The sequence below is a fragment of the Trichomycterus rosablanca genome, chromosome 1, assembly GCF_030014385.1.
Source record: "Trichomycterus rosablanca isolate fTriRos1 chromosome 1, fTriRos1.hap1, whole genome shotgun sequence".
Lineage (NCBI taxonomy): Eukaryota > Metazoa > Chordata > Actinopteri > Siluriformes > Trichomycteridae > Trichomycterus > Trichomycterus rosablanca.
This window is the reverse complement of record NC_085988.1, coordinates 85,184,738-85,200,111: the sequence shown is the minus strand read 5'-3', so window position 1 is coordinate 85,200,111 and position 15,374 is coordinate 85,184,738. Positions and strand designations below refer to the sequence as shown.

The 15,374-nt window shown below is 42.4% G+C and overlaps 1 protein-coding gene across 1 annotated transcript in view; it reads left to right on the top strand.

Moving 5' to 3' along the window:
- lhfpl3 (LHFPL tetraspan subfamily member 3) overlaps window positions 1-14,842 on the top strand; it is a 29,691-nt gene extending 14,849 nt beyond the window's left edge. The window contains exons 2-4 of the mRNA XM_062997033.1: window positions 7,640-7,870; window positions 8,136-8,170; window positions 10,489-14,842. Coding sequence (XP_062853103.1) covers window positions 7,640-7,870; window positions 8,136-8,152 — 248 coding nt within the window. The 3' untranslated portion in view covers window positions 8,153-8,170; window positions 10,489-14,842. The remainder of the gene's footprint in view (window positions 1-7,639; window positions 7,871-8,135; window positions 8,171-10,488) is intronic.
- Window positions 14,843-15,374: the final 532 nt, after the last annotated feature.

Below are 15,374 nucleotides of genomic sequence, written 5' to 3'. Positions count from 1 at the left end.
TAGTGTATAAGCGCTTCACATCCTGATGTTCTGCACCGCCGTCTCGTCTGTCGTGTCTCACATCAAGCAGCCAATCAGAAAGGAGGATTTATTTAGGAACTGCAGTGAACGTGCAGAAGGTGGATTGTTTACGCCGCTTCATTAGTGACCTCCATCCTGAGCGGACGCGCGCACGCCGTGCCTCACGAGCACTCCTTTCACGAGCAGTTGCTATGGAAACCACACACACCTCTCTGCTCGTCTCTGTGCACACACACACACACGTAGAGGTTGTGTCACCATGGTAACCTGCAGTGCAGATGAGCTAATACATAACGTAAACACACACGTGAAGGTGGGAGGGCGAGAGGTTGTGTCACTATGGTAACCTGTGGTTTGGTGAGCTAATACATCATTTACACACACACACACACACACAGTAACGTGAAGGTGGGAGGGCGGGAGGTTGTGTCACTATGGTAACCTGTAGTGTAGATGAGCTCGTACATAACGTAAACATACACACACACACACACACACACATATGGGTGGAAGGGAGGTTGTGTTACTATGGTAGCCTGTAGTTTAGATGAGCTAGTACATAACGTACACACACACACACGCGCACGTAGAGATTGTGTCACCATGGTAACCTGTAGTGCAGATGAGCTAGTACATAACGTAAACACACACGTAAAGGTGGGAGGACGTGAGGTTGTGTCACTATGGTAACCTATAGTGCAGATGAGCTAATACATAACGTAAACACACACACACACACAAACACACACACACATGTAGAGGTTGTGTTACTATGGTAACCTGTAGTTCAGATGAGCTAATACATAATGCACACACACACACACACACACACACACACACAAGTAAAGGTGGGAGGGCGGAAGGTTGTGTCACTATGGTAACCTGTAGTTCGGTAAGCTCATACATAACGTAAACACACACACACACACACACACGTAAAGGTAGGAGGGTGTGAGGTTGTGTTACTATGGTAACTTGTAGTTCGGTGAGCTAATACATAACGTAAACTCACACACACACACACACACACACACACACACACACGTAAAGGTGGAAGGGAGGTTGTGTCACTATGGTAACCTGTCGTGCAGATGAGCTAATACATAACGTACACACACACACACACGTAAAGGTAGGAGGGTGTGAGGTTGTGTCACTATGGTAACCTGTAGTTCAGATGAGCTTATACATAACAGGGCTCTAGAGTGCGACCAATTTGGTCGCACATGCGACCTAATTTCTCAATGGTGCGACTAAAAAAAATCTCAGGTCGCACCGGTGCGACCAGGCGTCCGAGGAAAAAAAAAAAAACAACAGACACACATTAGGCCAATAACATGGTCTAAACCAATCAGAGATAGTGAAGGGCGGGACAATATTCTAGCGGCGATATGTGAGCGACATTCAGCTCAGCCAATCGGAATGCAGCACCAGGTTTATACACGTGCGTTCGGATGTTCTGCAGTAAGTTTAGTTTTGTATATGAGACTCGCCGGATGTCCCCAGAATGGAAGTTCGGGTTCTGGAGCTCGGCGGTGTAAAGTGTTGTAACGCTCACTTAAGTCCTGACTAAACAGTTAAAGTGACTCGACCCTGTCGTGTGCCTTTATTCCCACACCTCCACCACCGCACAGCAAAAGACCCGCAGCATCCCCACCGGACAGCGGCTAGGTGAGCCGACCCTCTACAGTAGCAAGGGGCTAATGCTAGCGGTAAAGTGCCGCGATAGTGAAAGTAAAAACACGACAATATTTTCGTTAATAAAATATAAAAATAACTAAAAGACCAAAATATATTAGAATACATGTAGTCAAAATACGCAGTGAGTGCACCGCAAGCGATTTTGGGAATCTGTAAAAGATTCAGTAAAGCAGATAATATAATGCACTGCATTTAAGATTACACTCTAACACAAACACAAACATATACATATAATTTTAAATATACACACACATATAAATAGATATACACACATACATACACATTTACTCTATTATTTTTATAATTTTTATAAAAAATAATTGCTATAATTAGACTATAATACTATAATTAACTGTAAAGAGCATGGGAAGACCATGGCCGGCAATAGTGTATTTGTGACTGGTTCTAATACATTTTGAATTGAAAGGCTGAAAAAACCCAATGCATCTATAAAACACATTACATGCCGCAATAAATGCACTGCCCAAGTGTCCCCCTCTCCCCACTGCCTTTCATTGTCAGGCAGCAGCAAACAGATCATCAGACGAGGCCATGTTGACCAGATTGTTAGTTATTTACAAGTCAATATTGCCTGTATGGACAGTGATTAAAAAAAAAAAAAAAGTGAACCTGTAAAACTGCAGTGTTAAATGCGATGCGGTCGAAAATTTGGGTGCACCTAACTTTTGTGCTGGTGCACCTAAGAAAAAAAGTTAGGCGCAACAGTGCAACCAGTGCAAAAAGTTAGTCTAGAGCCCTGCATAATGTACACACACACACATGCAGTGTTGTGTACTGGTTTGCAATCACTAGTGTCTCACTGTACTGGTTTATCTTACTGTACAGGTTCTATTGGTTCATCTCACTGGACTGGTTTATACTGGTTTATCTCACTGTACTGGTTTATACTGGTTTATCTCACTGTACTGGTTTATACTGGTTTATCTTACTGTGCTGGTTTATACTGGTTTATCTCACTGTACTGGTTTATACCGGTTTATCTCACTGTACTGGTTTATCTTACTGTGCTGGTTTATACTGGTTTATCTCACTGTGCTGGTTTATACTGGTTTATCTCACTGTACTGGTTTATACTGGTTTATCTCACTGTACTGGTTTATCTCACTGTACTGGTTTATACCGGTTTATCTCACTGTACTGGTTAATCTCACTGTACTGGTTTATCTTACTGTACTGGTTTATCTTACTGTACTGGTTTATATTGGTTTATCTCACTGTATTGGTTTATACTAATTCATCTCACTGTACTGGTTTATACCGGTTTATCTCACTGTACTGGTTAATCTCACTGTACTGGTTTATCTTACTGTACTGGTTTATCTTACTGTACTGGTTTATATTGGTTTATCTCACTGTACTGGTTTATACTAATTCATCTCACTGTACTGGTTTTTACTGGTTTATCTCACTGTGCTGGTTTATACTGGTTTATCTCACTGTGCTGGTTTATACTGGTTTATCTTACTGTACTGGTTTATACTGGTTTATCTCACTGTGCTGGTTTATACTGGTTTATCTCACTGTGCTGGTTTATACTGGTTTATCTCACTGTACTGGTTTATCTCACTGTACTGGTTTATCTTACTGTACTGGTTTATACTGGTTTATCTCACTGTACTGGTTTATACTGGCTTATCTCACTGTACTGGTTTATCTCACTGTACTGGTTTATACTGGTTTATCTTACTGTACTGGTTTATACTGGCTTATCTCACTGTACTGGTTTATACTGGTTCATCTCACTGTACTGGTTTATACTGGTTTATCTCACTGTACTGGTTTATACTGGCTTATCTCACTGTACTGGTTTATACTGGTTTATCTCACTGTACTGGTTATCTCACTGTACTGGTTTATCTCACTGTACTGGTTTATCTCACTGTACTGGTTTATACTGGTTTATCTCACTGTACTGGTTATCTCACTGTACTGGTTAATACTGGTGGATAAAAGAGCTCTCGCTGCGCAGAAGGGAATAAAACATTCGCCTCCTTCATCCTACATCTGAGGAATACTAAAATATTCCCATCAGCACTTCAGACGCGGCGGCCACGCCCCTCACACCCCTCACACGGCTCAGAGGAGACGCTCGTCCCCCCTAAACTCGGCTCAGAGGAGACGCTCGTCCCCCCTAAACACGGCTCAGAGGAGACGCTCGTCCCCCCTAAACTCGGCTCAGAGGAGACGCTCGTCCCCCCTAAACACGGCTCAGAGGAGACGCTCGTCCCCCCTAAACACGGCTCAGAGGAGACGCTCGTCCCCCTAAACTCGGCTCAGAGGAGACGCTCGTCCCCCTAAACTCGGCTCAGAGGAGACGCTCGTCCCCCCTAAACACGGCTCAGAGGAGACGCTCGTCCCCCCTAAACACGGCTCAGAGGAGACGCTCGTCCCCCTAAACTCGGCTCAGAGGAGACGCTCGTCCCCCCTAAACACGGCTCAGAGGAGACGCTCGTCCCCCCTAAACACGGCTCAGAGGAGACGCTCGTCCCCCCTAAACTCGGCTCAGAGGAGACGCTCGTCCCCCTAAACTCGGCTCAGAGGAGACGCTCGTCCCCCTAAACTCGGCTCAGAGGAGACGCTCGTCCCCCCTAAACACGGCTCAGAGGAGACGCTCGTCCCCCCTAAACTCGGCTCAGAGGAGACGCTCGTCCCCCCTAAACACGGCTCAGAGGAGACGCTCGTCCCCCCTAAACTCGGCTCAGAGGAGACGCTCGTCCCCCTAAACACGGCTCAGAGGAGACGCTCGTCCCCCCTAAACACGACTCAGAGGAGACGCTCTTCCCCCCTAAACACGGCTCAGAGGAGACGCTCGTCCCCCCTAAACACGGCTCAGAGGAGACGCTCGTCCCCCTAAACACGGCTCAGAGGAGACGCTCTTCCCCCCTAAACACGGCTCAGAGGAGACGCTCGTCCCCCTAAACACGGCTCAGAGGAGACGCTCGTCCCCCTAAACACGGCTCAGAGGAGACGCTCGTCCCCCTAAACACGACTCAGAGGAGACGCTCTTCCCCCCTAAACACGGCTCAGAGGAGACGCTCGTCCCCCCTAAACACGGCTCAGAGGAGACGCTCGTCCCCCCTAAACACGGCTCAGAGGAGACGCTCGTCCCCCCTAAACTCGGCTCAGAGGAGACGCTCGTCCCCCCTAAACACGGCTCAGAGGAGACGCTCGTCCCCCCTAAACTCGGCTCAGAGGAGACGCTCGTCCCCCTAAACACGGCTCAGAGGAGACGCTCGTCCCCCCTAAACACGACTCAGAGGAGACGCTCGTCCCCCTAAACTCGGCTCAGAGGAGACGCTCGTCCCCCCTAAACACGGCTCAGAGGAGACGCTCGTCCCCCCTAAACACGGCTCAGAGGAGACGCTCGTCCCCCTAAACTCGGCTCAGAGGAGACGCTCGTCCCCCCTAAACACGGCTCAGAGGAGACGCTCGTCCCCCTAAACTCGGCTCAGAGGAGACGCTCGTCCCCCCTAAACTCGGCTCAGAGGAGACGCTCGTCCCCCCTAAACTCGGCTCAGAGGAGACGCTCGTCCTCCCTAAACTCGGCTCAGAGGAGACGCTCGTCCCCCTAAACTCGGCTCAGAGGAGACGCTCGTCCCCCTAAACACGGCTCAGAGGAGACGCTCGTCCCCCCTAAACACGGCTCAGAGGAGACGCTCGTCCCCCCTAAACTCGGCTCAGAGGAGACGCTCGTCCCCCCTAAACTCGGCTCAGAGGAGACGCTCGTCCTCCCTAAACTCGGCTCAGAGGAGACGCTCGTCCCCCTAAACTCGGCTCAGAGGAGACGCTCGTCCCCCTAAACACGGCTCAGAGGAGACGCTCGTCCCCCCTAAACTCGGCTCAGAGGAGACGCTCGTCCCCCCTAAACTCGGCTCAGAGGAGACGCTCGTCCCCCCTAAACACGGCTCAGAGGAGACGCTCGTCCCCCCTAAAGTCGGCTCAGAGGAGACGCTGCGATTGTGACGTGATTCTTAAACACATCTCACACTGAACACTGGGGGGCGCTGCTACACCACTGGTACAACTGGTTATATACACCGATCAGCCATAACATTAAAACCACCTCCTTGTTTCTAAACTCACTGTCCATTTTATCAGCTCCACTTACCATATAGAAGCACTTTGTAGTTCTACAATTACTGACTGTAGTCCATCTGTTTCACCCTGTTCTTCAATGGTCAGGACCACCACAGGACCACCACAGAGCAGGTATTATTTAGGTGGTGGATCATTCTCAGCACTGCAGTGACACTGACATGGTGGTGGTGTGTTAGTGTGTGTAGTGCTGGTATGAGTGGATCAGACACAGCAGTGCTGCTGGAGTTTTTAAACACCTCACTGTCACTGCTGGACTGAGAATCGTCCACCAACCAAAAACGTCCAGCCAACAGCGCCCCATGGGCAGCGTCCTGTGACCACTGATGAAGGTCTAGAAGATGAGCGACTCAAACAGCAGCAATAGATGAGCGATCGTCTCTGACTTTACATCTACAAGGTGGACCAACTAGGTAGGAGTGTCTAATAGAGTGGACAGTGAGTGGACACGGTGTTTAAAACCTCCAGCAGCGCTGCTGTGTCTGATCCACTCATACCAGCACAACACACACTAACACACCACCACCATGTCAGTGTCACTGCAGTGCTGAGAATGATCCACCACCTAAATAATACCTGCTCTGTGGGGGTCCTGTGGGGGTCCTGACCATTGAAGAACAGGGTGAAGGGGGGTAACAAAGCTTGCAGAGAAACAGATGGACTACAGTCAGTAATTGTAGAACTACAAAGTGCTTCTATATGGTAAGTGGAGCTGATAAAATGGACAGTGAGTGTAGAAACAAGGAGGTGGTTTTAATGTTATGGCTGATCGGTGTATGTCAGTAATTATATAATCTGACGTGTTTATGACGTGTGTGTGTGTGTGTGTATCAGATACGTGTTATTAACGTGTTTATGACGTGTGTGTGTGTGTGTGTGTGTATCAGATACGTGTTATTAACGTGTTTATGACGTGTGTGTGTGTGTGTGTGTTTATCAGATACGTGTTATTAACATGTTTATGACGTGTGTGTGTGTGTGTGTATCAGATACGTGTTATTAACGTGTTTATGACGTGTGTGTGTGTGTGTGTGTTTATCAGATACGTGTTATTAACATGTTTATGACGTGTGTGTGTGTATCAGATACGTGTTATTAACGTGTTTATGACGTGTGTGTGTGTGTGTTTATCAGATACGTGTTATTAACATGTTTATGACGTGTGTGTGTGTGTGTGTGTATCAGATACGTGTTATTAACATGTTTGACGTGTGTGTGTGTGTGTGTGTGTATCAGATACATGTTATTAACGTGTTTATGACGTGTGTGTGTGTGTGTGTGTTTATCAGATACGTGTTATTAACATGTTTGACGTGTGTGTGTGTGTGTGTGTGTATCAGATACATGTTATTAACGTGTTTATGACGTGTGTGTGTGTGTGTGTGTTTATCAGATACGTGTTATTAACATGTTTATGACGTGTGTGTGTGTGTGTGTGTTTATCAGATACGTGTTATTAACATGTTTGACGTGTGTGTGTGTGTGTGTGTGTATCAGATACATGTTATTAACGTGTTTATGACGTGTGTGTGTGTGTGTGTGTTTATCAGATACGTGTTATTAACATGTTTATGACGTGTGTGTGTGTGTGTGTGTGTATCAGATACGTGTTATTAACATGTTTGACGTGTGTGTGTGTGTGTGTGTGTATCAGATACATGTTATTAACGTGTTTATGACGTGTGTGTGTGTGTGTGTGTTTATCAGATACGTGTTATTAACATGTTTATGACGTGTGTGTGTGTGTGTGTGTGTATCAGATACATGTTATTAACGTGTTTATGACGTGTGTGTGTGTCAGGTACATGTTTGGTTCTGGGATGTCTGATCTATCCTGACGGCTGGGACGCTAAAGAGGTGAGGAGGATGTGCGGCGAGCAGACGGATAAGTACACCATCGGAGCGTGCTCAGTGCGCTGGGCGTACATCCTGGCCATCATGGGCATCCTGGACGCCCTCATCCTCTCCTTCCTCGCCTTCGTCCTGGGCAACCGGCAGGACGGCCTCATGGAGGAGGAGCTGCTGGGAGACAGTAAGAGAAAAACACCACTTCCTGTTAGTCTGACCACGCCCACTTTAAAAATCACTTACTGGTGTAAACACAGGGTCAGTGTGACCACGCCCACTTTATAAATCACCTACTGGTGTAAACACAGGATCAGTCTGACCACGCTCACCAGTGAAACCGATTGTCGGCCGAGGACTAACGCTGGTTCTTGCCATTAATTAATCTGAACAGAACATAAAAAATAAAAATGTTGATATTAATTATTAATTACTCGTTTTTTCTTTCACAGAAAGTGGGAACGCGTAGAGAGCTCATCTGAACCAGGTGAGTTCTTATTAAAGAAAGAGATAAAAAACAAAAAGAATGCTGAGCTGTTTGGGAAAATAATATTCATTCATTCATAAAAGAAAGAATAAAAATGTAAGAAAGAAAAAACAAAAAGGAAAAGGAAGAAAAATAATTAAAAAAGAAAGAACAGGAAATAAAGAGAACAAAACAGAATTTTTTTATGTATAAATATTTTTTAATATCTTTATACTTTTGAAGTTGTAACATTGCAAACATCTTATATTTTTTTAATCTATTTTATATCTTATACAGTATATTATATATTATCTTATATATTTTAGCTGTTATCCTATATCTTATCTATTATCTTATTTATTATTGTATGTCTTCTCTTTTATTCTATATATATATATATATATATATATATATATATATATATATATATATATATATATATATATATATATATAATATCTTATATATTATATCTTATATCTTTTATCTCATATATTCTATCATATATCTTTTCTTATATATTATACCTTATTTTATATTTTATCTTGTCTTATCTTTTATCTTATATATTATCTTATACATTTTATCTTATGTCTTATCTTATGTTATATATATTTTATATATGTATATATATCTTGTCTTATATTTCAAATCTTATCTTATGTCATTTATTTTATCTTTTATCTTATATACTATATTTTTATATATCTTACCTTTTATATATTATCTCATATCTTATCTTATATATTATATATATTATCTTATATATTATTTATGTTATCTTATATCTTATATACTATATCTTATATATTATATCTTATCTTATATATTATATACTATATATATATATATATATATATATATATATATTCAGTGGGGAAAATAAGTATTGATCCCTTGAGATCATTGACAAGCTCCTCCCGTGTAATTCTGGACTGACCTCACCTTTCTCAGAATCATTCTTACCCCACCAGGTGAGATCTTGCATGGAGCTCCAGAGTGAGGGTGATTGACTGTGATCTTGTATTTCTTCCATTTTCGAATGATCGCACCAACAGTGGTCTCTTTCTCACCAAGCTTCTTGCTGATGGTCTTGTAGCCCATTCCAGCCTTGTGCAGGTCTACAATCTTGTCCCTGACGTCCTTTGATAGCTCTTTGGTCTTGCCCATGGTGGTCGAGAGATTTGAACGGAAGAAACTGATTCTGTGACAGGAGTCTTTTATACAGGGACAGGACTAATTTGTGAGCCTCATGGGCACATAACCGGTCTGTGGGGGTCAGAATTCTTGCTGGTTGGTAGGGGATCAAATACTTATTTCCCTTAATTAAATACAAATTAATTTATAACTTTTATTTAATGTTTTTTTTCCTGGATTTTTTGTTGATATTCTGTCTCTCTCTGTTAAAATAAACCTTCCATAAAAATTATAGACTGTTCAAGTCTTTGTAAGGGGGTAAACTTACAAAATCAGCAGGGGATCGAATACTTATTTTCCCCACTGTATATATATATATATATATATATATATATATATTAGGGCTGTCGAAGTTAACGCGATAATAACGCATTAACGCGACCTCCATTTAACGCGATTAAAAAACTTAGTGCCATTAACGCAAATTCTAGTTCATGTTGACACTTGACTGGTAGAACAAACGTTTTAATGTCGGACTTGCCACCGTTTTTCATTTGCGGTTTGTTAACATAATGTAACCGATCGTGGTAGTGATGCACTTGCATAATAAAGAAATAAATACACGCTATATTCACAAGTTGTCGGGAGCAGAACACTTTATTACACTTAATTAACTTCTTCTTCTGTACCGAATACCGGAAAGCTGAGTCGAGCACGTTAGTTCATGAACTATGGAAGCCCCAAAGGGTCAAAACACACTCACTTCGTGTAGAAACGTCCATCAAACCATCGTCACGATACAACCACAGACAAGTCTGATACAATAACTACGCCTTATCCCACATAAAGCACCGCTGATCTACAATGTTTGCTGATGGAGAAATTCTAACCTACAATCTGACATTTACTGCCTAGTATGTGAGTGAATAAAACTCCCTTACAGTTTTCTCTTGTCCCAGCAGTTTTTAACATCAGTACATTTAGCATAAAATGTGTTCACCATTTTAATTGTAACATTTCACTTAAAAATCCTTGTTTTCTATAACATTTACACAGATTTTTTTTAATGCGATTAATCGCGATTAACTATATGAAATTCTGAGATTAATCGCGATTAAAAAATTTAATCGTTTGACAGCCCTAATATATATATATATATATATATATAAAAATTTATATTGTTTCTTTTTCTCTACGTTCAGGTTGGTTGGGCTGACTGAAGGACACCAGGTTACCATGAAGTCACCATCTAGCTTTTTACCCAGCATCCTCCAGGTCCTAGACTCCCCGTCTACAGGAAGAATTTGGGAAATAAAAAGGAGGGACGATGGACGTCCATCTAAAAAATATATATAATAGTATATAAAATAAAACAACAACAACTGACTGACGATCACTCGCCGCTGATTCACTGGGATTATTAGAGTCATTTTAGTAGTTGAACCCTCTCACACACACACACACACTGATTAGTACTGAACTGATAAATGTTTTAGTCTTTTGGAATCTGTTGAGTTTGTGTTGCTGGACTCTGGAGTTGAAGCTCAGAAGGAAGTGAGACGACGGTTGGAGAACGAAGACGCCAAAAACATTCGCTTTAAACAGACAATTGACCCCTGAACTCTTGTTTTACCTCTTTTTGGGGGGTTAAGTATTAATTATGAGATTATAAGGGTCAGACCCCCCGTCTCCCTCTTCCACAACCCCTCCTGTAACTGGAACCGTGGATGTTGGTATATTCTCCATGTCTGTGCTCTTCTTTTACCAGCTGATGGATCATCACAAGCTAATTTCTTCTCGTCTTCTCACCTGGACCGTCTTGTTTAAGGGTCAGTCAGGGTCAGCAGATATATTTATTATATAATCTACACTATCACACCTCAGTTTAAGTAAAGAAAAGAACAGTCCTGATGGAAACCTGGATTTAATCATCATGAGGATTTGGATGAACGTCACGTTGGAACTCGGTCACCTTTCTTCACATTTTTCTCAGATTAAAACAACTGAAATATTATTTATCTAACAGAAATATGTGGACGATGGAGTGTCCAGAACTGTTTTGTGACCACAAGCGTGTGAAATACTACCAATCTGACCTTTTCTTGAGCAACAAAACAGTGAGATGATGAAAGCACCCAGTTCTGGTTCCTTACATTTGATTTCACTGTGCACACTGGCGACCCCTGCTGGTAGGACCAAACTCTGGCGCATGGCTTCTCCAACACATCAAACCCAAAATCTGAATCTTTACACCGACCAGCAGCGGATTCTTACACACAGTCTCTGCTCCTATAAAAGACAGTGGATCTCTGCATTCTTCAACACTAGGAGTCGCTGTTGCAGCGTTAAGAAGGTTAAAACCCCGTCCAGCATTTCCTTCATTAGATACGATCCACGGGTCCTTAGCACCACCGAGTCTCGAACCCAGGACTAGCATGTGAGACTACTGCGCCACCCAGACGCCCTCCAGCAGGAACTCCTACTGTTATTCTAGTATTGAGCCAAATTAACGTACGGAGTAAAAACACCCGCAGTTCCAACAATACACAAATACTAATGATGCCAATATGTACTAATCTAATACTAATCTAATTTTAAATTTTATTTTAGACACTCAAAATATAGCGAACGTCTCTGTTTTAGGACTGTTACGCCAGCCCACCAGGTCCGGGTTTGAATCTCATTGATGCTATGGTATGACCAGGCGTTTACACAGACATGACTGGGTATTTTTTTAGGTACAGAGGGAGAGAAAAAGGATGCATATTCATTTATTCATTCATTCAAGAAGGAAGAAAGGAAGGGCGAAAGGAAAGGGAGAAAGAAGGAAGGAAAGAAGGAAGGAATAAGGAAGGAAGGAAGGGTGAAAGGAAAGGAAAGGAAGCAAAGGAAGGAAGGAAAGGAAAAAGAAAGAAGGAAGGAAGGGCGAAAGGGAAAGAAAGGACGGAGGGAGGGAAGGAGAGAAGGAAGGGCAAAAGAAAATGAAAGGAAGGACGGAAGTAAAGAAGGAAGTAAGGGTGAAAGGAAGGAAGGACGGAAGAAAGGAAGGTAGGAAAGGAAGGAAGGGCAAAAGGGAAAGAAAGAAAAAAAGAAAGAAAGAAAGGAGTGAAAAGAGAGAGAAACAAAAAAGAGAGAGAAAGAAAGAAAGAAAGAAAGAAAGAAAGAAAGAAAGAAAGAAAGAAAGAAAGAAAGAAAGAAAGAAAAAGAAACAAACAAACAAAAAGAGAGAGAAAGAAAAAAGAAAGAAGGAAAGAGAGAGAAAAGAAAGTAAGAAAGAAGGCAGTAAAGAGAAAGAAAGAGAGAGAGAAGAGAAAGAAAGAAAGAGAGAGAGAAGAGAAAGAAATAAATAGAAAGAAATGAGACATAAGGAAACAAAAAATAGGAAGAAAGAAAGAAAGGTTTCACCGATCCACCCTGACCAGGATGAACCAGTTGATGAAAATGAAATGAAAGAGATCAAGTGAAACGTGTTTATATAGTTTTATTATTATTATTATTATTATTTCAGTCTGCAACCGTTCTGGTTCTATACGGTGAAACCCCGGGAACGAGGCAGGAATCCTCTGGACAGGGCACCAATCCATCACAGGGCTTTGACCACCTTCTCCCTTAGACATAGCCAATCCTGTCTCTGTAGATGTCTGGCGGTGCTGTCGGTCGGTGGGCTGGCGTAACAGACTAATGCGCCACACCCCATCTAATATTAAGATAAAAAAACCTTATAAGGATCAACTTGGATCAAATAAAGTACATATTAATAAACAGACAAATTTAATTAACAGATGTTTAAAAATTGGACGCATAAATTAAGTTTCAGCAGTGTGCAGCAGAAGACACTTGAGCACGGTAAGGCATGAGACTCCCCGAAAGGTACCACAGTGATGAGTGCTCGCCTCTCTCCAGCATCAACAATCCTGAGTGATTGGATGTGAAAGACAGAACAACAGCAGGCCAGATTCTATGACATGAACCTTAAACTCTGCACTCTTATCCAAGGTTTGAAGCCCAGGAACATCAGACACTCTTCCAGGCTGAACACACCTGACAGCTCAACATGTTCTTTTATTTATTAACCAGCAGGAGCGAAGGGACAAGAACCCGCCGGGTTCAGGAACGTAGACTGACGAGCACTTTCACTTTTAATACGTCCCTGTGATCGGAACACAGGGTGCCACGTCGGACACTGAACGTCGTGCCATATATTCGACTCTGTTTTTGTAAAGGGACTCGAACCCTCACGTGTGGACAGATGTTGATGGAACCAGCGACGTGGACACACTCGGTGTTTAGTAGAGTAGACGGGCGTGTCCAGAGTGCTTCACGCTGACGTATCCCAAACAATCATGTGACCTTTTCTGTGTTATTAGACGGTGTTAGTACAGTAGAGCCGTGTGACTCCTCTCTATGTAGTTACCCTCAAACAGGCGTGTGCTGATCATCACGTTAATTTAGGTTTACTTATCCAGAGCGACTTACAGAAGAGCCTCCTCAGTAAACATTACCAACTCTAGTACAAATAGACACCAGTCCAAGGATACAAATCTGCTCAAACCCTGATAGAACCAGAGGAACATGTAGAAGATGCAGGTTAGTTCTCAGCTTAAGTTCTTAGTAAAGATGTGATGAAGGTCTTTAATCATCTTCTGAAGACGCTGAGAGACTCAGATGTTTGTACAGAGAGGGGAAATTGGTTCCACCATTTGGGTGCTAGAACAGAGAAGAACCTTGATGCTCGTCTTCCTTGAGTTCTGGGTGGAGGATCACAAGTCGAGCAAGACTTGTGATTTAGGGCAGCAGTGAGGTGATGTGGGAGTGTTTAGGTTGGTTGAAGGGGTTTAATAGTGGACATGGGGAGCACCAACCTAGAGATGACCGGTGATTCTATAAGCATCTGATTGGTTTCCATAGAGAGGAACGATCGAATCTTCATGATGTTGTAGAGCAGGAACCGTCATGATCTTGTCATGTTAGCTAGATGAGTAGAGAAGGACCGCCGGCTGTCCAGGACCACGCCGAGGTCTCGTACCTTGTCAGATGCTTTGATCTGGGAGTTATTAAAAGAGACGAGGGTTTGGGTTGGAGAATAAATATCAGCTCAGTCTTAGTCATAGCCTCAGATTTAACACTTGCAGTATAATTAGTCCCTCTGTAACAGCTTATTTTGCTGGTGCGTTAGTGTTTAAACTTTCATTCCATTATTAAACCAAATGAACGTACAGAGCGATAACGCCTGCAGTTCTGACTCAAACAGCTTTGTACAATTATCTTCCAGCAATACACAAATACTCATCTAATCTTATCTAATATTACATCTAATCTAACATTACATCTAATTTAATCTAATATTACATCTAATCTAATCTAATAGTAAATCTGATTTTATTTTAGACGTTTATAATATAGCTTTACCTCTGCAATGTTCTCGGACAGCCGGGCATTTACACAGAGATGATTGGGTATTTTTTTAGGTACAGAGAAAAAAGGGGGAAAAAAAGCAAAAAGAAAAGAAAAAGAAGAGTGAAAGGAAAAAAGGAAGAAAGAAAGAACAGAAAGAAAGAGATAAATCAGAAAGAAAAACAGAGAACAGAAAGAAAGCGAGAGGGAACAAAAAGAGAGAGCGAGAAAGAACAGAAAGAAAGAGAAAAAAAACAAAGAAAAAGAGAGAGAACAACAAGAAAGAAGGAACAAAAAGAGAGAGAAAGAACAGAAAGAAAGAAAGAATTAGAGAAAGGACAGTAAGACAGAAAGAGAGAGAGAGAGAGAGAGAAAGAAAGAAAGAAAGAAAGCGAGAGAAAGAACAAAAAGAAAGAACAGAAAGAAAGAAAGAATTAGAGAAAGGACAGTAAGACAGAAAGAGAGAGAGAAAGAAAGAAAGCGAGAGAAAGAACAAAGAGAGAGAAAGAACAAAGAAAGAAAGAAAGAACAAAAAAAGAGAGAAAGAAAGAAAGGACAGTAAGACAGAAAGAAAGAACAGAAAGAAAGAAAGAGAGAAAAAACAAGAAAAAAAGAACAGAAAGAGAGAAAGAACAGAGAGAAAGAAGGACAGAAGGATGAAAGAAAACGGGGAGATCTGATGCTGGTGGTAGAA